This window comes from Hemicordylus capensis, chromosome 2 (assembly GCF_027244095.1).
Source record: "Hemicordylus capensis ecotype Gifberg chromosome 2, rHemCap1.1.pri, whole genome shotgun sequence".
In the NCBI taxonomy this organism is placed as follows: domain Eukaryota; kingdom Metazoa; phylum Chordata; class Lepidosauria; order Squamata; family Cordylidae; genus Hemicordylus; species Hemicordylus capensis.
Genome location: NC_069658.1, coordinates 134,296,071 through 134,323,201, shown reverse-complemented (window position 1 = coordinate 134,323,201; position 27,131 = coordinate 134,296,071). Strand labels below are relative to the sequence as shown.

The following is a 27,131-nucleotide window of genomic DNA, read 5'->3' as shown; positions in this document are numbered from 1 at the left end:
TAATGGTGCAACAGGGGAATGACTTGACTAGCAACCTCTTGCTGGTTCAAATCCCTGCTGGTATGTTTCCCAGACTATAGGAAACAACTATATCAGGCAGCAGCAATATGGGAAGATGCTGAAAGGCATCATCTCATACTGAGCAGGAGATGGCAATGGCAAACCCCTCTTGTATTCTACCAGAGATAACCACAGGGCTCTGTGAATGCCAGGAGTCGACACCGACTCGATGGCACACTTTACCTTTAATCACTAATTCATTAGTGCTAGAGCAGGTAATTTGGAAACCCCAAAATCTAGACACACATTCAGATGAGGAGAGATGTATAAACTTCCCTTAAAAAAAAACCAAAACCCTTCACTCTACTAATCCTTCACTCTACTAATTACAATTACTTTGCAGCACATGATCCATTTATGGGGCACAATTAATGCAAATGAGGAACCTTCTGCACTGGTTTCTTGGACTTTCAAAATGGCCTGAAGGCGCTTCAAAATAAAAACCATGGAACATTTTGTTGAGACGTCTTTTCTCACTTGTCTATGGAAAGGGAAGGGGGGTGAGCACCAAAATACTTTCTTGTCGACCTTTTAAAAAATTCTTCCTTGCCCCTGTGAAACCCCCCAGTGTTATCGTGACTCATCAAAAAACATCAGAGAATGCACTATTCCTCTCCTGGCTGATGCCAGAAACACCCAGAGGGCTGATTGGATTGAAATGGAATGCTGGTGCTTATCTATCAGGGTTTGGAAGAGCTTGCAGGATGGATTTTCAAAAGGACATTGACAGCAGCATTTTACTTTCATCAATGCTAGCTGCCCACTTTTACATTTGTGATTCAACGTCCTTTGAGTTTGTCCTTTCCATTTGGCTCTGAAAGCAGGTCAGGCAGCTTAAGCCTAAATTCTTTTATTGCACATGCTAATTTTGGCCCCTGTGGCCAATATTCTTCTCTGGCAGCCATTTCCTCGAAGCCCTGTAATTAAAACAAATGGGGCTTGCATGGGCTTCATGGTGGAATCTCTAGGCTACAATCCTTCTGCAGCTTATGCTGGAATAGTGCCATTAAAAATCAGTGGAGTGACTCAAATGTAAGTGGATCAGGGCAGCCTAAGGCTTCACTTACACAACTCTCACAACAGTGAGCTACATCACCAGTGTGGTAAGTTCTTATCCAGAGCCACAGCTGTGACTAAGCCAATGCAGATTTTATCATTGTATTGGTTGTACTTGTACCCAACTCTTCCTCCAAGGGGGTCAGAGCAGCTTACATGTTGCCCCAGGCAGTTGTCTTCCATCCAAGAAGTGTATGGGGGTGAGGGGGGGAGCCCAACCTTCTTACAGTAGCTTCAGCCATAGAGTCATGTCATATGTCTTGATACCATGCTCTGCACCACTTGTCTATTAACTGTAGTCATAAGTTGAGATGCACTGAATTTTTGCTGGAGACTATTTTTGGTGCAAGAATAGTACTTATAGAATTCACATGTTTTGCTCGCTGTTCAAGGGTTGATTCAGCTCAATTTATTTTTTGAAACTGCATCTTCCTCTTCCTGATAATGGGCCAATTCGGATGATACTCTGTCCACTAGCCCAACTGCACATGATAAGCCCAAGGGCACACCTTCCCAGGGGCGTAGCTATAATGGAACGAGAGAACCCCAACTCCTGAGGGCCCTACAGCTCCATCCCTCCCTATTTTCTTCATTATCTCCCTCACTCTGGGGGCCCGCCAGAGAGAGGGATGAACACAAGCCCCCTCTCCCCTAGCTACGCCCCTGCACCTTCCCCAGGGAGGGAGGTGTTCTACATGCACTACAAATACTGATAGCACTGGTTTACCTTAGGGCTTGTACTTTGAACACACTAAAGTGCTAAATAAGTATGATCATTATAACAAGTACTGGTGCAATTTTCTTACTATTGGAACTATTTGGTTATGTATGTGGGATCTGAGGCTCAGACTAGATCAGTGGTTTTCAGCTAGTGGATTGGGATCTACAAGTGGGTCAAGGGCCAGCTGAAGGTGAGTTGCATCATAGGCACAATTGCCATTTTCTTTTGTACTAGCTGACCCCACACAGAGCATCTGTGCAGTTGTGCACTCAGCCTGTGGCATCCCCCCCTCCCCGCGGCTCTCTCGCTCGCTCCCCCCGCGGCTCTCTCATTCGCTCCCCTCCGTGGCTCTCTCATTCGCTCCCCTCCGTGGCTCTCTTGCTCGCTCCCCCCGCAGCTTGCTCACTCGCTCCCCCTGCAGCTCGCTCACTCTCCCCCTGAAGCTTGCTTGCTCGCTCTCTCCCCCCGCAGCTCTCCCCATAGGGTGGGCCAGGGCCTGGCCATCCCGCCGCCGCCTCCCACCTCCTCCTCTCGGCTAGTAGGTCTTTGCCCGCTGTCTGCTGGCCCTCCACCTCTACATCCTGACCGCCGCCATTATTTCTCTCCGCTTCAATGATGGAACTCTTGCACGCTCTGGAGCATCTGCGCGTTAGTACTTGATTGCTCCCCTCACCTCAGAGATCTCCCCACCCTCACCTGAGCTGCACTCCTGCTCCTCCTCCATCCTGTTGCTTCCATCCCCCTCACCCTTCTTGGCCGTGGTTGCAGCATTGCTGCTGCCTATTGGCCAAGCTGCAGTCCCCTATCCCCAGAGACCTCCCCACCTTCACCTGAGTTCCGCTCCTGCTCCTCCCTCCAGGAGCAGCAGCAGTGGTTGACTGGGCCATTCCTCGCTGCTGCCACCACCATGGCCGCTCGTTCCCCTCAGGCCGCTGACAGGCCCGGGCCCATCCCTTGCCTGCCTGTCTCCCTCTCACAATGGCCTCCATGCCCCAAACAGCAGCAGTGGTTGACTGGGCCCTTCCTTGCTGCTAGTGCTGCCATGGCCACCCATTCCCCTCAGGCTGCTGACAGGCTCAGGCCCGTCCCTTACCCTTCCTTCTGTCTCTCTTCCCCCTCCCTTCTTTTTCTCTTTCTCTCTCCTCCACTCGCTCTTCCCACTCTTTCTTTCCCCTCCCTTCATGTTTTTTCTCTCTCTCCCTCCCTCCCCGAGTTAACAGATTTTGTTCATCTTGTTTCCTCATTTAATTCATACAACGGCAGGCTCCTTTTCCTGAAGGGGCTCTTTCCTCCCTCACGGCCCGTCTTTTTGCAGACCCCTGCCTGCTATCCTTTTATATATATAGATTCCTCTCCCCTACAATCAAGAACATCTTCCGACCAGTAACAGTTGCATTCCAACTGACCATAACCATCACAGGCTCCTCCTCCTTATCTGCATAGGGAATGCCCACTGCCTAATCACCATGGTGCCACAGGCTCCTCCTCCCTATCAGCATATGGAATCCCCACTGCCCAGTCACCATGGTGCTTCTGCTCTCACAGGCTCCTTCTCCCTATCTGCATATGGAATCCCCACTGCCCAATCAGGTGCTTTTGCTTGCAAACTCTGTCAGCCAATCACCTGCTTTCTACCACGTCCCCACGCATGGCCCGACTTGGAGAATTAATAATATAGATTTTTTAAGAGAAAGGGTAAAGAGAGGGTAAAGCAGAAAGATAAGGAAACAGTGGCAAAGCGAGGGGAGAGAGGGGAACGAGAGGAGGAGGAGGAGAAGAAACATATATAGCAAAGCATCAGAAATGGGTCTCATGTAGCAAGTTGGGATTAAAAGGGGGTCCTGAACTCCCGGTTAGAAAAAGCCGAAGACTGCTGATCAAGACAAACACCACAACAAGTGATAAAATTGTTCCCAAACTCCACCACTTCAGCCTGCATGTGGGGGCCCACATCCTTGAATGATCTCCCTCAGGCAAAAGGAAAAAGATGACAAGTCAGAGAGAAGGACCCCTTCTCTCAGAGGTCTCTGTGACAGGAGCTCTTTTAACCGGGGGCGGGGCGGGGCGCATTCCAGCACAGAATCATCCCCTACATGCATTCTGAAATCTGATAATCTAAGCAACAGCTTGACACCATGATGGAGCAGTTTGTGTAGATTGGGCCTTAGTTACTGATGTAACCCCAGGGAGGCTCCATTTATCCAACAGAGATGTGAAGGACATCATCCAATCTGTCTAAGAAACAAACCAAGGACATTTAAGACATGTTTCCTCTGGTGAAACAGAATGGTAAACATCCCAGAAGGACCAATCCAGCAGCAGTGTATCCTGAGTGACTGCTTGCTCCAGACACCCTGCTTGACAGCGTCATCATACTTTGATGCATTCTCCAGCATGCCACTCCAGTTTTAATTATCCGTCAAAATCTCCTAGTTTCTCTTCAGTTTGCTATAAATTGAGCTGTCAAGAACCATTTCCTTCATGCTTGCAAAACTCTTCTCCAGGCACGATATATAAAAGGAGCCAGCATGATGAGGTAAGGTATTTTGCACTGCAGACTTGCAACATGGCTAAGCTTTTAAGCCTTGGCAATCTTTTCTTCTTCTTCCTTCCCATTTGTTCCATCATTAGTGATAGCGCATATATCAGATGAAAGACTGACAAGGTACAGCCTGTTATTACCATCGCAAATCACATGCCTTCACAATTTGTATGATCATACAGACCCATTTATAATGGAACATTCCTTAGCTAAAAAGTTAAATCCACTAAAAACCAAGGACACAGTAATTTCAAATCTGCTTTCGCTTATATACTTACAGTTCTACTGGTGTCAAGATAGCTGTAGATAACTGCACAGGATTCCACTTGGAAATGTATGAGACAATGTATCTTTTGCATTAATCTTCAAAGCAGATGATGCTCAGAAACCACAGGTGAACGGTGGTGAAGCTGTTGCTGAGTGCTTAGCTGAGATGATCCAGCCCCCATTTTCACTGCCCCATTTGCAGGTGTGGAGAAAATGGGGGCAGCATTTTCTTCAGCAGCAACCAGTGGTTCTCCCAGAATGACTTTCCTTTGTTCTATGTGAAGCTGCCCAACCTTTCTGTTCGGAGGCTGTATACCTCAGTCAGATACTGGAACAAATGGAACAGCTGGACCATCATGCCTTGCTTATGAACTCCAGAGGTATCTGGCTGACCACTGCTGGAAACAGAATGCTAGGCTAAGAAGGACCTTTGAGATGAACCAACACAGCAGTTAATGGTGTGCCCGAACCGGTCCGGCAGCCATTCCAAAGAATGGCTGAACTGCCGGACCGGTCCGGCCCTGCCAGGTCCGGGTCCGGGTGGGGGGTATGTCTTTAAGGGCGGGGAGGGCTTGCTTAGCCCTCCCGCCTCCTTGCCCCCGCCAGCGCCCGTATTGAACACTATAGGGGCGCTGGAAACCAGCCGCCCCCCCCGCCGCCGCGGCGAAATAACCCCTAAAACCAGCCAGCCCTCCCTCCCTCCCAGCTAGCTGCCCGCCCGCCCCCCACCCACTCACCCACCCACCCGGTCGCTCACCTGGTCGCTGGATAAAAAGCGAGAGGAGCTCCGGCACAGAGCTCCTCTCGCTTGGAAGGCCTCCAGCAGAATGGTGGCTTGCGTGCGCGCGCATGCGCGCGCCGCAAACCACGCCGTTCTCTGGAGGCCCGGTCTACCCGCCGGGAAAGGGCCGGGTAGACCGGGCCTCCGATCGCTGGGTAGACCGGGCCTCTGATCGCCGGAGGCCCGGTCTACCCGGCCCTTTCCCGGCGGGTAGACCGGGCCTCCAGAGAACGGTGTGGTTTGCGGCGCGCGCATGCGCGCGCGCGCAAGCCACCATTCTGCTGGAGGCCTTCCAAGCGAGAGGAGCTCTGTGCCGGAGCTCCTCTCGCTTTTTATCCAGCGACCGGGTGAGCGACCGGGTGGGTGGGTGAGTGGGTGGGGGGCGGGCGGGCAGCTAGCTGGGAGGGAGGGAGGGCTGGCTGGTTTTAGGGGTTATTTCGCCGCGGCGGCGGGGGGGGCGGCTGGTTTCCAGCGCCCCTATAGTGTTCAATACGGGCGCTGGCGGGGGCAAGGAGGCAGGAGGGCTAAGCAAGCCCTCCCCGCCCTAAAAACAAGGCCCCCCTTCGGTGCCGGTCCGGACTTCTCCGGACCGTGCACATCCCTAACAGCAGTTGCTTAGCTGAATAAAATATTCTCAGTTCCCCCAGACAGCTGCATTTTTGAACACTTAGTAACTGGGTTGATCAATGACTGGGAATTATTTTAATGAGCCCCTGCCTTGCCTTTTTGTCTAGTTTTAATAGGAAATGGCGAATCCAATTAAAGATTGAAATGTTGATTTAACCTTTAAGCTGTTATAGATTAGATGTCTCATGCTACTCCTCTATTGCTGAAAAGTGCAAATTTGGGTTGTAAGAAGCCAGATATACTGTGTAAGTTCTTAGAGTTAACAATTCCTCTCCAGGTCAGGATATGTAATAATATGTAAGCTGAAACTGAAATGTTAATAATCATGCATGTTGAACTTGTCAGATTAGTGCAAATTGGAGCAGGCTGATATTTCTCTGCATCTTAATAATGCTGGCATATGTTATACTTTTAGTTTTGTATTTTAATCTGTTAGGTAGCTACAATTCTATTTGAGCAAGACTACCTTCTGTTTCAAAACTGGATCACATCTTATATAACAATGTTCCAGATGTCTGCTATGCCTAGAGGGGTGGGACATACAATAATATTCTAAATTTCTGAGAGTGTGTCTGTAACGGTGTCTGCCTCCTTCTCCCAAACCACTTACCAGCACAGGCAGAAGAGGTACTGTCAGAAAGCATACAGGGAAGGGAAGATTTAAAACTGTGTTTGAGAGACCATAGTTTGCCCAAACACAGTGAGGTCATTTTCACTATTAGCCCTACCTGGGTAGGAGAGCTGTAGCCCAGATAGGGCTGGTTGTGAGAAGCAATGGAATCGCTTCCGATCCCAGCATTCCTCCCCTGGGCAGCCCAGGTTCCAAACCTGAGCTAAAAGTGAAGTAGGAAGGCATGCACGCGCCGCCACCTCATGCCCAGGTCGTGTGGAAGCTCAGGCTGCCGGCAGCCATAGCTTTTATAGAGCCACAGGGAAGTAGACATGATTGCTCCTAAGCGTCCTCTCCGACCTGCTTCAAAACTGGCCCCTTGGTATACGGAAGAACTACGGGGGCTGAAACGGCGAGGTAGACGACTGGAGCGCAAGTGGAGAAAGACTTGGCTTGAATCTGACAGATTGCAACATAGAGCTCATTTGAAGACCTATGCTCAGGCGATACATGTGGCAAAGAAGCGATTCTTTTCTGCCCGTATTGCATCCGCAAGTTCACGTCTGGCGGAATTGTTCAGGGTTGTGTGAGGGCTAGTGAGTGCCCCTCCTCCCTTGAAGCAGAATCTGGAACCATCGATTACCCGCTGTGATATGTTTAATGAATTATTTGTGGGGGAAATCTCTCGTATTTGGGCTGATTTAGACTCTGTCTCCACAATTACCTCAGTGTCTGATGTGGAGGTGTCCAGCGACTCCTCTTGTGTGATTAGGCTGGATCAGTTCCAGTTTGTTACTCCTGAGGATGTGGACAAGCTGATTGGAATGGTGTGGCCTACCACCTGTTCTCTTGACCCTTGTCCGACATGGCTTATATTATCTGGCAGGGGGGTTGTTGTAGAAGGCCTGGTAGAGATTATAAATGCGTCTCTGAGGGAAGGTAGGATGCCTCCTTGTCTTAAGGAGGCAATTATTAGACTGTTTCTGAAGAAGCCTACCCTGGATCCCTCGGACTTGAACAACTACAGGCCTGTCTCCAACCTTCCGTGGCTGGGCAAGGTAATTGAGAGGGTGGTGGCCTCCCAGCTCCAGACAGTCTTGGTCTTGGATAAAACTGATTATCTTGACCCATTTCAAACTGGCTTTCAGGCTAGCTATGGGGTGGAGACTGCCTTGGTCGGCCTGATGGATGATCTCCAATTGACAGAGGAAGTGTGACTCTGTTGGTCCTTCTGGACCTCTCGGCGACTTTCGATACTATCGACCATAGTATCCTTCTGGAGCGTCAGAGAGGGGTTGGGAGTTGGAGGCACTGCATTGCAGTGGTTCCGCTCCTACCTCTCGGGCAGGTTCCAGATGGTGTCCCTTGGAGACTGTTGTTCTTCAAAATCTGAACTTTTGTATGATGTTCCCCAGGGCTCCATATTGTCTCAAATGTTGTTTAATATCTACATGAAACTGCTGGGAGAGATCATCAGATTTGGTGCAGGGTGCTACCAGTATGCTGATGACACCCAAATCTATTTCTCCATGTCAACATCATCGGGAGAGGGCATAACCTCCCTGAATGCCTGCCTGGAGTCGGTGATGGGCTGGATGAGGGATAACAAACTGAGACTGAATCCGGCTAAGAGGGAGGTACTCATTGTCCGGAGTCGGTACTCGAGAGATGATTTTGATCTGCCTGTTCTGGATGGGGTCACACTTCTCCATAAGGTACAGGTACGCAGTCTAGGGGTGCTTCTGGATCCGAGCCTCTCCCTGGTGTCCCAGGATGAGGTGGTGGCCAGAAGTGCCTTCTATCAGCTTTGGCTGATACGCCAGCTGCGTCCGTTTCTTGAGGTGAATGACCTCAAAACATTGGTACATCTGCTGGTAACCTCCAGACTGGATTACTGTAATGCGCTCTATGTGGGGCTGCCCTTGTATGTAGTCCAGAAACTACAGTTGGTCCAGAATGCAGCAGCCAGGCTGGTCTCTGGGTTATCTCGGAGAGACCATATAACTCCTGTATTGAAGGAACTACACTGGCTGCTGATATGCTTCCGGGCAAAATACAAGGTGCTGGTTATAACCTATAAAGCCCTAAACAGTTTGGGCCCTGGGTATTTAAGGGAACGCCTTCTTCTGCATGAACCCCACCACCCACTGAGATCTGCTGGAGAGGTCCGTCTGCAGCTGCCACCGGCTCATCTGGTGGCCATTCAGGGACAGGCCTTCTCCGCTGCTGCCCCAAGGCTCTGGAATACGCTTCCTAGTAAAAGAAGAGCCTCCCCATCTCTGACAGCTTTTAAAAAGTCTTTAAAAACACATTTCTTCACCAAGCTTTTAATTAATGTTGTTTTATTGGTTTTAATGGTTTTTAAGCTGTTTTAAAATATTATTTTAAATTTTAAAAATTGTTGTAATGTGTTTGTCCCCCCGCCATTTTTGTCTTAACAAATGTTTTACTTTGTTTTTATTCTGTTGTAAACTGCCCAGAGACATAAGTTTTGGGCGGTATAAAAATGTTTTAATAAATAAATAAAATAAAAAATAAGGGAGCAGCCAGGCAGCCAGGAACTCCCCCAATGCACTGCGCTCCTCATACAATGCATTGTGGGACACTGGAGGTTGTAGCCTGGTTTTCCGCACTTCCCCTTGCTGCTCCAGGATCACTTGAGTGCTGGTTGTGTTGGTGCCCAAGCTTCAGCAGCGATAGCAGTCTCTGATAATCTGAGGTGGGGGGAAAGGTGCTTGCCTTCTTCCCAGCTAACCCGATTTTGGTCATGAGAATGTCCTTAGACTTTAATATACACTTTCAAAAAGTACCTGCCTTGTCCATGCTGGTACATGGTTAAGGAGGAGGTGGGCAGAATTACAGGCACACTTCCAAACATCTGGAATATTATTTTATGTCCTTGTCTTCCCTCTCTAGGTATATAGCAGTAAGGGAGACCCACGCCATGCACAGCTTAAAGACCATTCAGAGTTTTAGCAGCCTCATCAGTTTAATGTAAGAGCTGCAGCAGCCATTAGACCCATCCTCTCTCTGTTCCCGTTGCCCTATTTGCATGTTTGAACATTCCATGCTACACATGACAAGCTTGACATAAGCAAGTGCCAAAGAAATAAATGTGGGGCCAAATCAGAGGAAGGTGGGGCCAGCAGTCCTAGTCCATCCCAGCCCAGCTTTATGGACACTTTTGGCTTCCTCATTCCTGCCATTTGATGGGCAGCTTGCTACTATTGTATATTTCTTATATCAAATCCCTGCTGCTTTTAATAGTCTCTCTTAAACTAACAACATCTCTCTGGAGCATAGAAAGGCAAACACACTGACTCTCAATTTGCAGCCGCAACGAAATGGTCCACTAATGTAGCAGTTATACTGACAATGTCCAGCAAAGGGACACTTGCTGTAAAATTGATCAGCACAGATGTAGTCCGTAACCTCACTCAATCACAGCAGAGTCCTCATGAACATGATTGCAGCTTCGAAATTAGCACCACTCAGGAAACACAATGGAAATGGTTAGCATGGCCATGTTGAGGAAAACCACCATAAACAGAACAGCTGACTTTTATGGCATATTGGGAGGGCATTTTCACAACTGATATGAAAAAGGCTTCCAGTCTGGAATGCATCATCTGTGGAGGCCATTAATGAATTATAGAACACGGAAGAGAGAGAATTTGAAGTCAAACGAATATTCTAGCCCGAAGTGGAGAGCCTTATTTCTCCAGCTATTGTTGAACGGCAACAGAAAATACATTGTGGCTGGGGATGATGGGAGTTGTAGTTCTACGAACAGATGGATAGCCAAGATTGTCTACCCTGTTCTAGCCAATGTGGTTTGGATGACAGGCAGTGTTCGCTCTAAGGCGTGCATGTGTGTGTGCGTGATCACATGTTTTTTAATGTCCACTCAGTTAATTTTAGATCCCGCTCAGGTTTAATCAGGAAGGTCCCACTCTGAATCCATGGGCGCACACACACACACACACACACACACACACACACACACACACACACACACACACTGCCTTGACACTGCCACCCAGAACAAAATTCATTCTGCATACAGATGAAACAAATTAGAGAGAACACTGATGACAGGGCCAAACTGGATGTGATGTTAAACATGCCATCCAATATTTGGGGGCTTATTTTTCACTCTCAAACAGCAGCCACACAGGGGCCCAATCTGGAGTTAATCCTCTAAATGGGATAAGGTTGCAGCCCTAGTCATCTCCAAGACCTTACAGTCAGTTGTTTTTAAATTGGCATATGTCTACTTTCTGTTGTTAGCATAGATACACATATTCATGCTCTTTTGAAGAAAGAAAAATGCTCTTACAAGAACACAGGAAGCTGCTGAATACTGAGTCAGACCATTGGTCTATCTAGCTCAGTATTGTCTTCACAGACTGGCAGCGGCTTCTCCAAGGTTGCAGGCAGGAATTTCTCTCAGCCCTATCTGGAGATGCCAGGGAGGGAACTTGGAACTTTTCCCATGCAAGCATCCAGTGCTCTTCTCAGAGCGGCCCCATCCGCCTAGGGGAATATTTTGCAGCGCTCGCACATAGTCTTCCATCCAAATGCAAACCAAGGTAGACCTTGCTTAGCAAAGGAGACAATTCATGCTTGCTACCAAAAGACCAGCTTCCCTCCTCCAATTAAGAGTTCAGGGAGAAAATAAAACCCTACTATTGGCCTCTTCTTGGTTCCCCAAAACATCAGACCCTCTGTCCCCTTGCTGTTCCCAAAAAGCAAAATGGCACAACAAAGTCCACAAAGCAAGATGTCACAACCAACTTCTTATCAGTTCAGTTCAGTTCAACTGAACTGAACTGAACCACCTTCTTATCAGCTGCTATTGCAGCAAACAAGCCAATGAGCTCCACCACTTGAGTGAGCGCTTCATCAACTGACTCCAGGGACCAATCCTGCCCCAGTAAAGCCTCAGTCTCAGCAGCTTGTCTCATGGTAAAAGGATCCTGCCAGGCTACATTCCTGCTTCATGCCTCCTGTACTGTTTCTAATGTGACTTCAATAAAGGGTTCTTGCTTCTCATTCTTCTGATTTGTAATAGCAGCTTATGGAACCTACCTGAGCTATAACTAACAGAGTCAGTTTGGATGAGTATGTTTGGAACCAAGATTAAATCTAGCCAGGGTTATTTTGGAAGTTTGGGCATAATGAGTGATCCTGGCTTGTTCTTAACCAGAACTGGAAGTAGAATTCTTCCCATTCTTATGTGCAAAGAGGAAGGGAGAGCATGCATTCCCCAGGCTTGGGAACAATCACACATTTAATCCTGGCTCTGTGTTGCATCCAAACTGGCCCATTTTGTAAATTCAAACAGCAAAAGTCCTAGAAGAGAATAACAGTTGCTACATATATGGGGCCCATTCTCAGTATGCATGAACCAAATTAAGAATTTAGGGTGCAGACTGAAGCCATATAAAGTAATATGTAGATTATAAAGCAATGGCCTTCAAACCGCTGTGCGGTCCTCAGTGACAGGTTTCTGGAGGCTAATGAGCACTTCCAAGAGAAAGAGAGATTGGCAAAAATTGCTTCCCTATCCATGCACTAAACGATGCAGCATCTCTGCATGGTTAGTGATGATGTCGGCCACTAATATCTCAAGGTGTAATCTCCATGCACTCATGAAGCCATGATTATGTATATTGCACTAGTCACTGGGTTAACCAGTGCAACTTTATTATTTTTTTAAATAAGGTTTTTTTTTGTTAAAAAGAAAAGATTATAAAGAAGAGTACCAGTAGACAGCAATGTTTCAAAAACAAAAACAAAAATCTACCACTCCCGTTCTGCTTCCTAAATCAGCCCTGAATGCTGGCATTATTTGAAACATATAGAGGAATACAGTATAAATTGAGGGGTAGCGAGCAACACTCGCAACTCCCTCCAAAGTGCCACTTGATTTATTTTTACGTTCATGACAGCCTTGACTACAGAAAAGCCAATTTATAACTCTCTCACCTGCACTTTCAGTAAGACCCATCATTCACACATTAGAGGGCTAAAAAAAACCCCTTCAGAAATGGTTGAGTCTGGCTAAAAATTAAGATATTTTCCTTCTGAGGCCTGGTATCTCTCTTTCTCTCCTTTAAAAAAAAAAAAAAGATGATTGGATGAAGGAATGATACATTGATTTTGTCCTTGTCTGTTTGCAGAAAGAAAAAAATAAATCCTCAGGTTTCCTTGGAGATGCGGCTCAGTTCAGACAAACAGCAGATGGGCAGGTAAACCTGTTCCTACATTATATCATTCCAGACTGCAAGTGGGAGAGGGCATGCTTGAATGCTTCTGCTTGGACAGAAGTTCCTTGCAAATAGAAAACTCGTATGTCAGGGAGCAGGCTAATCTAGGGCCTTTCTCCCTGACAACTAGTATTCTGTGTGGCGGGGGAATTTTTTTTAAAAAAATAGTGGAACATTCATTCATATGAACCCTCACCTGCTATTTGATATAATACAATCCAGATAGAGGCTTTCTACTTCATCTCTGTTTGCAGGCGTAGGGAAGCTCTCGGTGGCCCAGGGACAAATTTGTATGGGGGGCTCCCCTCACCCAGCACCAAAGCCATGCCCCCTACTTCCAAACCCCGCTCCACCACACTTCCCCCTCTATTTACCCATGGTGGGGGTGGGGGGCGGGCTTCTTGGCAGGCTAGCTGGCTGGCTTCTCTCTGGCTGGCGCATGGGTCTTCCCCTTCCCCGGCCGGCACACTGGCTTCTCTCATGTCTGCGCAGTTTGAGTAGGGAGAGCATTGCATGCCATGAATGGGGAGGCCTGCGCACCGGCTGGGGAGGTGGGAGAAGCCTGCCCGCTGCCACCACCACAGGGAAATGGCAGCGGGTGGGGTGGCAGCTTGGCGGTGTGGGGGCAGGGCGTTGCTGCCCTTGTGGGTCCTTTGACCCTCCGGGCCCAGGGACATTTTAACTGCCTTATCCAATGGACGAGGCCCATGGTTTGCACGAATGAGCCCTGATAGATTGATTTTGAAAACATGTGTGCCTGAAATTCTTCATTTTATTCCTAGCACATCAGAGTCCAGAGGGATAAATTTGTAGTCAGTGGCTGCTGTGTATGTATGAAAATGCATGTGCATTTTGTGTGTCTCCATGCCTTGCAGTTAATCAGCCAGCTGTAAGTGGAGGTTGTAAGTGCTTCGAAAAGCCTCGTTCACTTGTTATGTAACCATGTATTCTGTACCAAAAGTGCCAAGGGAGGTGTACCAGAAAACTCTGCCCTTGTGGTGATCATTCCCAAATCCCTGCTCTCCACTAATACAGCATTTGTCTGAAATGCATAGAGAAATGCTCCCAGGGAGAGATCCTCCCTATGATCTAGAATACCCAACATTCTCAACCACAGGGAGCATCTGTCTCTAGGTACAGTCTTTAGTCCGATTCAGACATTATGATGTATGAATGTACAAATATCTGTACACTTGTACACGTGTTTGTGTGAATGACTGTACCTGTGTTCATTTAAAAAAGTGAACCTGGATACAGGCCCTGCAAATACATGGTACAGATAGGAAGTGTTCAACATAATATCTGTGTTCAACATAATGTGTGAATAACTGTACCTGTGTACAAATCTGTACCTGTCTACACTGTACATTTGTTGTATGAGTGTTGAAAGTAATGTGTGAATTTTGTCTCTATAGACAAATGCTGATTCCAGGAGAGAGAAGTGGTGGTGGGGAGCTATGGAAGGTGTTGGTGCAGGAAAGAGCTTGCCAGTAGGAATGTGCACAAAACCAACTGACCCGGTTTGGTTCGAATCCAAACTGGACCCAAACTCGACCAGTTCGGTTCTACACCCCCTTGAACCCGGTTCGGTTCAGTTCGGGGGGGGGTCCATGATGTTGTTGTTTTTTACTTGCCCCAGGCCACACTGAGGCCCATTGGGCATGTATAGTGGCCTCCAAAATTGCCACTGCCATGCAGGGCAGGTCCGAAACAGGCTGAAGACTGCCTGGACCAGGTAATCTTTTGCATAATGGAGGCTGGGGGGGGGAGGGATAACTCCGGAGGACCCCCCCCATGGCCTCAGGGAAGCCCCCCCAGAAGGGATGAGTAAAGAAAATTTAAGTGTGTATATATATATATATATATATATATATATATATATATATATATATAGTGAATCCCCCTGAACAGCTGGGGTGGTGGTTGGTCTGATACAGAACCAGGGTGGGGGGTGGGGGGAGTTGGTTCAATATTAGACCGTCAACATCGAACCTGTTTGCACATCGATTCTTGCAATGTACTTCCGTTGGCATTGTGTCTGGTATTACACGATTACAGAATGAATGAACAGGGCTTTAGGCATATGTGATAAAAGAAATTATTAGGGAGCAAAGCAATTCTGGAAGTTCAGCTCTGGAGACAACTAAATGGAGACTCCCCTCCCTGCACCCACCTAACTGAAAAGAATGTATCATGACTTGGAGGCATAGTTCAGGGGTTCCCAACCTGTGGTACTCCAGTTTTTGCTGAACTACAACTCCCATCATCCCCAGATACATCTGGAGTACCATAGATTTGGAACCCTTGTGCTAGATAGAACCCCTCAGGCACAATCTGTGTCATTTATAGGCAGGGCTGCAAAAAAATCCCTGTTTGAAACCCTGAAGAGCCACTGACAGCCAGTGTAGACAATATTGAGCTGGTTGAAACAGTGATCTGACTCAGTAGAAGGCAGCTTTCTATGTTCACACAACAAATAAAGACAACAGATGGAAATATATTACTAATATCAGCTGGAGAAAAGGCTCCAAACGAGAAAGGCAACTCCTAAAAATAAGGCTATGATCACAAGAAAACAGAGAAGAAAGAGGGAAGCTAGCAAAGGACAGCTAAATGCGCAAGAGCAGAATCAAATGATCAGGTTCTGACGTGGTGCACTTTTTGCTGGGCTCTACCATGGAAAATTACATGCTTAAATGTTTCTTCACATTAAACAACAACAACAACAACAACTTCCTACACATATAATAGCAACAGCTCAGAGAAAGGGACCTATCCTAACGTCCTCTTTAACAAACTCATTTTCTTTGTCAGGGAGTACTGAACATGGGAGATAATTCAGAAATATTAGATGCTCTATCGACAGTCTGAAATGGTACAAGCCAGCAACAGATTCATTGTGCAACTAAGTTAATTGGCTCTGGTGTTTAGAAGAGGAGGGATGAATAGATGTGGGTGCTTCATAGGACAAAATGAAACATCTCAGTAGAACTGAGAATGAAACAGGAGAGACAGACAGAGACCAAAGTTGGATGGCAAGGAGGGACAGAACCCACATACATGCTAAGAAAACACAAGACTTTTCTCCTACCAGAAAGAGAAGCAAAGAGTTTGACTGGAGAACTAAGAGACCTGTACACTGACTGAATTTAGCATCCAAAGAGCTGTGTTTGCCTGGAGCAACTCTGACACTGCTGAAATTAAAGTCCACTAAGTGTGGCTTTGAATGTGGAAGATTCTTGCATTTCCTCTTTGCATGCTTCCTTACAGTGAAGACAAATGTAACATTTATAGAACTGTGACGTCAATTTGGAACTGGCCTCACCATCTTAAATTCAGATGTACCTTTGCCTCTCCCACAGGAAGCTCTGTTGTGCAGCTTTTCAGAGTGATGGTGGAAAGCTGCCATGAGACATAGGCACGAGTCCTCATACAGTTCCCACAATCATTTTGCTACTTTAAAATTGTGTCTGTGTATGTGTCTAAAAAACAAACCAACTAGGTGACAGATTAATGGATAAACATACATGCTGTACTTGAACAAAATAAAAAAGGGTGGGCAGTGTACCTGAAACATGGGGAGAAGACTGAACCAATTATCACTCTGCTTGTATGCACATCCACTGAAACTGCAAGCGGGGGTGGGGGGCAATGTCCACTGTAGCTTCTGCTTTCATGTTCTGTCTGTCTTCACCCGCAGACTATCTGAAGCTAGCCCATGCATCTGCTTTGTGCAGGGAAATGTGTGTGCTGCATATGCCCCCATGGGAATGAGATATGCATTGGAAGATTTAAACATACATGGGGAGAGGAAGCATCATTGACTTTTTCAAGCAAAGCAGTTGTTTCATTCTTCCATTCACAAGCACAACCATGAAATCTGGATGTATGTCCTCTTGGGGGCAAAGCACACCTCCCAAAATTCCATAGATAGATAAGTGAGAGGTGAGCTCCTTCCTATGCCATGCTGCATTATCTCTTTCAGTAGTTTCAGACAAAGAGATACAATCAGATGTGTAGCAAGGTTGGAGTGGGCCCAGAGACAAGATTTTAAAAGCTCCCCCGAAGCTCAGCTCATGAAGTTAAGCAACCTTAAATGAGGCTGAATAGTGGTAACAAAAAGCATAGTAAAATTTATATCTATCTATCTATCTATCTATCTATCTATCTATCTATCTATCTATCTATCTATCTATCTATCTATATCTATCTATATCTATCTATCTATCTATACACACACACACACACACACACCCCTATGTGCCACAACAGAACATCACCCTAAATTATTTTTTAAAGGTTTCGTAAATTGTGGACGATGCAAGTCATTTAATGGTACTAGAGAAAGACATGCTGTTCTGGTGGCTCCAGTTCTTAACACTCACATCAGTTTCGGAGGATGAATACAACTGAAGGAAGCCCGGGCAGGTGCACAGCTGGCTTGCCTGTGACTTGCCTTTGGGGGCCCCCCCCAAGGCAGTGGGCCCCCAGGCAACTGTCTCCCCTTGCCCTATTATAGTTATGCTCCTGGATACAATCAAGTATGAGCCAGCAGTTTTAACAACATAAAAATCATATAGAAACAAGGTCTTATAGCTCAAAAACTAACTCTACAGTACATACCACCAGAATAAAAAAGGACTGTGTTTTGACATTCATAGGGCTTTTCTCCAAGATTAATCAAAATAAAGAAATGCTACTTCTGCATGATCAATACAAACATGCAGACTGACTCACCATTTACTCTTAATATAGGATGCTTAGGCTTATAATGCCAGTGATGAGCATTTCTCTACCATATTTTCTCTTCAGATATAATACATCATGATGAAATGAATGATGCTACCCAAAACTTGAAGTCCACAAGCTTCACTCACCTCGACAAAGATGAAACATGGGATGATGGAGTAACTTCGCTGCGTGTTGTTCCCCAAAGCCATTTCTCATCACACACCTCTTGAGGTTAGAGTGTTTGAAGTTGTTCACAGCTGACAAAAAGAAAAAAAACAGGGTCATTGCAGTGGTAAGAGGCTGGACGTTTCTCATTTAATGCAGTCGGAAGATTTATGTGTGTGTTACAGCGCGATCTCACCGCAGGTTAGGAAACAAATGCAAAGACCCACATGTCTCCAGCTTGGACATATAAAGCTGTTTTACATTGATCTGGACTACTGGCCCATCTGCCTCAGTGCTATTTATTTATTTTAACACCTCTCCAGGGCCATTCTCAGCCCTGCTAGCTGAGATCCTTGCAAGTGGAGACCATAAGAGAATGAATCCTGGAGCTAGCATATTGGTTCTACTACTGAGCCAGTCTCTTTCATGCTGCTAAGCAGATACTTTGTCCATCAGCCAGAATCACAGCACCCCCCTGAACACTTGTTCCAGGGCATTCTGATTGGCAGTTTAGGACCCATTCTGAATTGGCATGGCCTTTATATAACTTCCTGTGCACCTCTGGAGCCTTACCTAAGCAATTAAAGATGCCATGCTGCTTACTAGAACAGGGCTCCTCCTGGGTGGTGCTTTGCTACATTTCATTATCTTCAATTCCCTGCTGTTCTTCCTCCACCTTAACCCAGCCTTGGTCTTTGACTTTAACCTACTGTCTGAGTAGGTTAATAGTAGAAAGTTCTGGCTAGAGCTCTCTACTATTCTCAACCTGCTGTCCTTCTTCCACTACTTGGCCAACAGTGGCTTCCATCCTGTCAGGAACCTCGTCCCTCCACCATGACTTTGATCCGAGACAAGAATGGACAGCCCTCAAAGGACTTTATCTAGGCCCTGGTGACCACACCAATTTGTGATCAAGGTTGCTCAGTGTTTGATTTGTACATCACTTTGGAGATGAGGCCATAGAGCACATGCTTTGCAGACAGGAGGTTCCAGGTTCAATTTCTGATATCTCCAGTTTAGGGGGAAGAGGGAGAAAAAGAACTCAGGTAGCAAGGCTAGGAAAGGGCATCACCTGAGACCTTGGAGAGCCTCTGCAAGCCAGCCTAGACATTATTATTATTATTATTATTGTTATTATTACATTTATATCCCGCTCTTCCTCCAAGGAGCCCAGAGCGGTGTACTACATACTTGAGTTTCTCTTTCACAACAACCCTGTGAAGTAGGTTAGGCTGAGAGAGAAGTGACTGGCCCAGAGTCACCCAGCTAGTTTTCATGGCTGAATGGGGATTTGAACTCGGGTCTCCCCGGTCCTAGTCCAGCACTCTAACCACTACACCACGCTGGCTCTCATCACTGGGCTAGACTGACTGATGGTTTAACTAAGAATAAGGCAGTTTTACATATTCATATTTTATGCCCCCAAAACAATGCTTTCTTAGTTTAATTTCCCTTCTTTGTTAAACTTGTATTGGTGTGAACTATTTTGCTGCTTTCTTAATAGAAGTTTATTAAATAAGGTGTGAGAAGTTTTGCATTGGTTTGGTTCTGGTTCTTCCTAGAACGTGATAAGGGATGACTCCAGTGGGTCGCAAAGGATAATGGGTACTCCCCTCTCCCAATATGTCTTGCTCCCCTTTTCCCCTATCCACCAGATTATAACTTTACAGCAAAGTGTCAGAAAATACAGTCATTGCATATGATGGTCCTACAAACTGAATTAATTATTTTTAAAACACCTCCATTTACTCACTCCTCTACCACAGAACAAGCAGCAGAAGTCAGTGCCGTTAGATAGATAGGAGACTCCTCCAGTCTCCCAGGAGCCAGGCCAACCCCTTAGCTTCCTTTATGGCCAGGAACTGGCCTGGGTGAGATCATGTACACAGGGTCATTTGCCCTGCAAATTTCAGCTGCCCTGGTACTGACCTCTCACCCCACCCCAGTCTTTCTGGCCACTTTCGTGCCCAGCGGTCGCTCCCCCCATCACCGCCACTGGAGGTGGGGAGGAGGTTGACTACTTGGCTTGCCCCCCCCCCACAGCCACCCCTCGGCTGTGCGGTGGCTTTGTTTATTAAAAAAACAGTACGTAGGTTAGCCGCAGCACAGCAGGCAGGCGTGGGGTGGATATAGGGGGCCCCACAGTCATTTGGAGGCCCCCCCTGGACCATGGAGGACATGAACCGTGGCCCCAAAGTCCGGAGGTTAGAGCGTCTCTGAATGCAAGAGCTATGGAATCATTAGCATTAGTGCTAATTCCCATCTTGCCTAATTTATCCTGTGTATACCTCCTGAAAGCCCTTGAAACAAAGAGTATGAGGTAGAGGTTACTGTCTACAGCCTCCTGGGAAAAGAGACAGAGCTGTGGAATTTATATTAAGTAAATTGGAAATTAACTACGAAGACAGTTAAGAAAGGAGAGCCATGAAGGCAAACTTTCGCAGCCTAAAAAGCTTTTATTTCCTCAGGGATTCCTGTCAGGAGGAGGGAGCGCTGAAAGAAGTCAGAGGTCAGGGAAATGGAAATCTTAATAAGCAGAAATGTACTGAATGCTAGTGTCCAGCAGAAAATATTCTTCTCAACCATAGGCTAGAACTAGATATTATGGTAGATCTGGGATTGCTGCTGAAAGAAACAGCCTGCCTCTCCTCTCAAAATGTGTGACACAGCATCATCTCACTCCAGTTTCCCCTGCTAGTACAAATAAAAACCAAACAAGTGGAGGAGGAAGGCAGCATATACATTTGACAGACATATAAAACAATGTGTCCCTATCTGGAAAGCTCTGTTTTCTTCGAGACTTTTGAAGGAAGAGGTGGAGACACAGAGCTCCAATTTTCAGCATTTTCACACACACCCACACACACACCCCATAACATCTAGGCCCAATCTTATAGAACATGATCTTAATGAAAAAAACTACATAGAGGGGATTCAGCATTCCATTCAGTGCTATACAGTTAAGAAAAAACTACTGGAACTACTGGAATAAGACAAAACTACTGGAATTGCATGGTATGGGTTTCCCCCCAAAATGGTGGATAAACAGTGGATTTCTGCCACGTTGTTTATCAGATGCATACAATTATATGCATGCTTACCAGGGATTCAAGCTCTATCAAATCTCTTACCTGGGATTCAAGCTCTATTGAATCATATAGTAGGGCTTACTCCCAAGTAAATATGTATAGGGTTGCACTGGAGGTCATTTTTAAGAGCAATTGCTCCCAGCATTTCTTTTAAAAAATATTTGAAGACAATGCTGGCATTTGTGTACATGAGATATTTTTTTGCTTCTTAGAAGGGGAAGTCATCAATTGTCCTTCCCTAAATGTGGAGTAGTTAATAAGCAAGACTGATCTTGTTCAAGAGTTCGATTCAGCGTTAAAAGGGGGATCTTTATCTGTTTATTAAATAAATATTCTAATTTCCTATCCAAAAAGATTTCTTGAGGTGGCTTACATATAAGTTACAATAAGTCAACCAAAAAATGGTCCAAAGTAGCAAAGTGAAAATGAGCCCATCAACATTGAAGGTAAAATCAGGATAAAACAACAGCAGGACAAGCAACACCAAATTATTATTTAAACAGCTCCTTCAATAGCCTTTGAGAAAAAGAGTTTTGACCACTCTCTGGAAGGGAGGGAACTGGTCTGTTTGTCTTCTCTAGGCATAGGTTCAGAAGGAGGGCACTGCTACCAAAAAGGCCCTGTTTTTAGTAATCAGGGACCTCTGAAGATCACACTATGGCTTTCTGCAGTTATTCATGACTAAGGTCTGATTTATTCATTACCAAAGTGGTGTAGTTGCCAAGTCCTCGTGGGTAGATCCCATGCACCTTAAGCAATGCTTAGATGATAAATGTAGGGTTATGAGGATCACATGGCTAGTGACAACCCCCAACTCCTGCATGCATCCCCCCTCTGGGCCACTGATACTAGTGCAAGTGGCAAGTCCATGTGAGTCCTTCGTATACAGGTTGTACATAAGAGCCTGCTTTCTACTGACTCAGTTTACATTGACTGCAAGCAGCTCTCTGGGATTTCAGAGAGAGGTCTCTCCCAGTCCCGTCTGGAGATACCAGGGTGTTTTTCACACAGGACTTTTAGTTTGCATCTCCGCTGGAATGGAGCAGGGATTCTCCACGTGTGGGTCCCCAGATGTAATTGGACTTCAACTCCCATAATTCCCAACCAAAGGCCACTGGGGCTGGGGATTATAGGAGTTGAAGTCCAATAATATCTGGGGACCCACACGCTGAGAATCCCTGGAATGGAGAATATGCACTCATATATTGGCCAGATTTACTCCGAAGTCCCTGCGAGCTACCGGGGATGGGAGCACTTCACACACATTTCAGGTTTTTCATTGCATGCTAAGAGTGTAGCCCAATTTATATCCAAGGTTAAAAAAAAATCCACTTTTTTGCATTGGGTTTTTTAAAAAAAACTTCGAACTCACGGTAATGCCTTGCAGTAAATTCGTGGTAAAGCCTGCTGTCTGAAAACCCTCCAGTAATTGAACCTGTGACCTTCTATATTTAAAACACGTGCTTTTCCGCTGAGCTATATCCATTTTCCAGGCTAGTGGAGCAGTGTGGAATTCAGACAAAGGGAAATGCCAGTCGTTATGTATAAAATCACTTCTAATTTCCACAGAAAGTAATGGGACATAAATAGATTAAATTGTGCCTTTTAGTTCCTTGGATTTCAAAAGGACTAAACTGTGAGCAACTTCTACTGGACTGTGCCTAAAGTCCTTTCCCCAGGCAGATGGCAAAACAACCACAAGTATACCCGGTTGATGACACTCCAGCAGACACTTCAGTGCTTCCCAGGGCTCAGACCACAAATTAGCACTTCTAGAAACAAGCAACTATCTCCCAGCAAGTTATTGTTGCCATTTTTCTTGTTCTGACAGCACCCCTGTGCCTTTAATTTCTGCCTGACATACAGAAAAATGGCATGGCAGCCAAAACTTTTCTAGGAATGTAAATGGACTAATGGGGAAAGACTGAATTGCTAAATGTGTGGCATTTTTCACACAGCAGGCTTTACTACGAGTTTACTGTAAGTTTGAAGTCCGTCCCCCCCCCAAAGCAACAATGCAAAGAGTGGATTTTTTTTTTACCCTGGATGTAAATCGGGCTACAATCTAATGTACAATGAAAAACCTTAATCATGTTTGAAGTTCTCCCTGAAAGCTCTCAGGGACTTTGAGGTAAATCTGGCCAATATGTGAACCCACACCCTCCATTCTGGAGGAGATGCGAGCTAAAAGCCCTGTGTGAAACACACCCGGACAGGCAGCTGTTAAAGGCACAGGAAGAGCACAGCCAGAAGAAAGCTGGCAAACATAGTCGCATGTCATACAAGATCCAGTCGCATAGTTCTTAATGCCTCTATGGATGCATAACAGTTATTTTGTACAGAAATTAAGCATCTGCCAGACAGTTTGCCTTTGCAGTGCTGCCTGAAATGATAACCCCTAACAATAAATATTGCATAGGTAAAGTAATTAACTACCACAGGGCAAAAAAAAATAATGCTTTGTAGATGAAAACCAAATGCTGAGATTCATCAGGGAAATATCTTCCAAAAATATTCCAGCTGCAATAGTGAGAGGTGGCTGTGCTTCCAAGAACCCCCCAAAGCAAATTATTTTGAGATTCTTTTCGAATGGCAGATACTTGTACATGCTTGTGTACAGAAGGGGGAGGTTATACTTGGCATAGACCCAGGCACCTGAATATCATTTTCAAGTACTGTAGCAATGCTTGCAGGTTTCCTTGAGACAAAAGAAGAAGAGAAGAACGAAATCTGCTATGGCTTATTAGCCAAAGGGATATCAAAGGCAGCTTGCAATATCAGTATGATAGTGGCACTTAAGTAGAAAGCAGCCAGCGGGCCCTTTGCTCCCAGGGAGTGGGGTGTGTGTGGTCTCCCTTCTGAATGCTAGCACCACCATCGGTGTCACCCCTTTCCCACTTCTTCTCAGCCACTGAGCCAGGCACGTAGGGAGGACAGTGGCGGCCCCTGTTCCACCCACTGGTGGCACCCCCACCCCCAGCCACACACCCCTGAGTCTGACATCAGATGCAGGGGGCGGGGTTTTGCGTCCGAGCAAAATTCCCGGCCGGCGGCACTTTCGCAGCGCAGCCAGGAGCCGCTCTCCCTGCTTTAAAAGGCAGGGAGACGCCTTCCTGGCAAGGCTACGAAGCTGGTGCTGGGCTAGGCTGCTCAAAACGGAGCTGCGTGGCTTGATTTTTCAGCAACTTAGCCCAGCACTGGCTTCCCAGCCTGACTGGGAATGCATCTCCCTGCCTTTTTAAGCAGGGAGAGCCGCTCCTGGCCACACTGACTGGGAATTTGCTTGGAAATGGGGTGCACGGCCCCGAGTGTGAACAAAACCCCACCCACTGCATCTGACATGTGATGCAGGGGGCATGGCTGGGGTGTGAGGCGCAGCCCGAGGGGCATGGCCCTGGTTTTTTTGAACCCGTCCATGCAATGGCGGTTCCTCCCCTGCACAGTGAAGGGCTGGCTGCTTGCTTGCTTTCACCCCCTTCTTCTGAGCAAAAAAAGAGAAAGAAAGTACCCAGCCAGCCCTTTGCTCACAGGTTGGGAGAAGGGTCACATCTCACACTCACGGCTGGTGAGCCCTTCATTCACCAACTGGGTTTGGGAGGAGGACAAGGGGTTGCCCTGGGGGAGAGGATGCTGTAGTGGCCACCCTGACCCCGGCAGCAGGGGCGGAGCTACCCCTGGGTGAATGGGTTCAAGGAACCCGGGCCATGCTCAATCAGGGGCTGCGCCTTGCAGCCCTGACACCCCCTCCGCCCCAATGTCTGATGTCAGATGCTGTGGGGGGGGATGAAAAACCACCCCCTTCAATGCCATGGTTCCAATCCAGATCCCAATTGCCATTTTAGGAAGAAAAATCAAGCATGCTGGGCCAATCATTTTAAAATACTGTAACTGGCAATAAAAAAAAAGAAATGGAGACAAGTATTCCTTAACAACACTGTGAGCGTCTTTTCTTTTCTTTTGCTATCCTCACATCTATTACTTAACAGCAGCCCAGCAGATAGAACTTTCTCCTTTACTTCCATGCCAGAAAAAGGTTTTCTCACAAAATGTCTGTCAGCCTGCTGTTCAAAGAACAAGAGCAGGACAAGTAAGCAAAATGGCCACAATCCTAGTGAATGTCCGGTGAAATCTCTGAAGCCAGAGAGAGGGTCTGTAGGGTTTCCAGTGACCAGGGGTTTTTGCTTAAGCAAGTTCTATAGCGCCTTGCCTCCCCCTTGAACCAGCAGAAGAAGTTATCACTGCCTTTACATTCAGTGGCAGTACTGGGGAGGGGGGGATATATACATAAATAAATATGAGGGAGCACAGGAGGAGCAAGGCATTTCTGGCAGAGAGCAAGCTTTGTCCTACTTAATAGATTTTTGAAAGAGAAGAGAAACAGCAGTATATTTTACATTAATCCTCCCACTCTAAACATAATTTTCTCTATTCATTTTTATGGTATCAGTCATGAAATAAGGATGCTTTGTAATGCAAGCTTTTAAAGTTTCCAGTTTATGATTTGTTAGGGGGGCGCAAGATCCTTGGGGGGCTGCTGCCCCCCTTGTCCTCCTTTAGCACCACCCATGTTTATATAACTGATATATGTTGCAAAGTTCAGCTTCCCATAGTGCATAATTTTATTTACTTTTGGAAAGTATATAGGTGTGCTTATTTGCTTTTAATCACAAAATACACATACTCCAGGGGCATAACTATAATAGGGCAAGGGGGGACAGTTGTCTGGGGGCCCACTGCCTTGGGGGGGGGGCCCAGAGGCAAGTCACATGACTGACTCCCCCAGCCGCGCACCCGCCCAGGCTTTCTTCAGTTGTATTAATCCTCCAAAACTGATGTGAGTGTTAAAACCTGGAGCTACCAGAACAGCAGGTCTTTCTCTAGTACCATTAAATGACTTGCAGCATCCACAATTTACAAAACCTACACACACACACACACTTTACTATGCTTGTTGTTACAACTATTCAGCCTCATTCAAGATTTCTTTACTTCATGAGCTGAGCTTCAGTGAGGGGGGGGCATTTTAAAATCTTGTCTCTGGGCCCACTCCAACCTTGCTATGCCCCTGACACACACACAGACACACACACACACACACACACACACACACTATATATATATATATATATATATATATATATATATATATATATATATATACATACATATACATATACATATACATATACATATTATCAAAATCTCATGATGATTCCTATTTTAGTTTGAAGCCAATGTGAAAAAACTTAATAAATAAAAAGGCTCCACTTACTAGTAAAAGGAGGGACATTTTTGATGGATCATTCAAGTATTTAATATTATTATGTATCTGTATTTTGTTCTTTTATATATAAAGTTCCATTTTAAAAGAGGAAAACCCATTTTGCATGATATTCTTTTCGACTCCCTATTACAGTAACATGCTGGTATCAAAACAGACTCAAATAATAAGCAAGTATTCCCTTAATTCTTCTGCTTAATAGTTCATTAATATTGGCTTCCATCAATTAATCAGCAAAAGTGCTAGCTGATTAATCTAACAAGCAAACAAATTACAGCTTGCAGCTCTGCTTTACATTAGCAGAGCAATAAAAGACAGCAACAGAGCAGCAAGAAGCAAAGCAGCCAGAGTCAATGGTCTCTAGATAAACCACAAGGTCTTTATTTGCTTCTTACAGGCAGTAAGGGAAGCCAAGGACTGGAATCCAGAGCCTGGGAGCAGTAACTGAGAAGGCCCTGTCCTGCATGCAGGACAACTGAGCCTCTCTCAATGTCGGCACACAGAGCAGAGCCTCTAAAAGGTAGAGTGTGCCATCGAGTCGGTGTCGACTCCTGACAACCACAGAGCCCTGTGGTTTTCTTTGGTAGAATACAGGAGGGGTTTACCATTGCTATCTCCCATACAGTATGAGATGATGCATCTTCCTGTATCACTGCTGCCCAATATAGATACCAGCAGCGATTTGAACCGGCAACCTCTCACTTGCTAATCAAGCCATTTCCCAGCTGCGCTAGCACAGTGTTTTTCAACCAGGGTTCCATGGAACCCCTTGGTGTCTGCAAGTCTAGAAGTTTCAACTTAGGCACTTCATTTTACCCTCTTATGCCAGCCAGTCAGCCCTATTCAGGCTTGGACTGGCCCACAGGGCAACAGGGCATATTCCCGGTGAGCCCTACCCGCACGGCGCCCCTGCACCCCAACTCCCACCA

At 46.2% G+C, this 27,131-nt stretch overlaps 1 protein-coding gene across 5 annotated transcripts in view; it reads right to left on the bottom strand.

The window, feature by feature from the left end:
- The window catches only part of PLPPR1 (phospholipid phosphatase related 1), a 246,955-nt gene that overhangs the window by 90,625 nt on the left and 129,199 nt on the right, over positions 1 to 27,131 (bottom strand). For 3 of the 5 annotated variants that reach the window (XM_053297681.1, XM_053297679.1, XM_053297680.1), the window contains one exon: positions 17,814 to 17,924. In XM_053297681.1, coding sequence (XP_053153656.1) covers positions 17,814 to 17,876 — 63 coding nt within the window. In that variant the 5' untranslated portion in view covers positions 17,877 to 17,924. Of the gene's footprint in view, positions 1 to 4,657; positions 4,919 to 17,813; positions 17,925 to 27,131 lie in introns of those variants that run through there. The other 2 variants (XM_053297683.1, XM_053297677.1) reach the window with 2 other exon arrangements.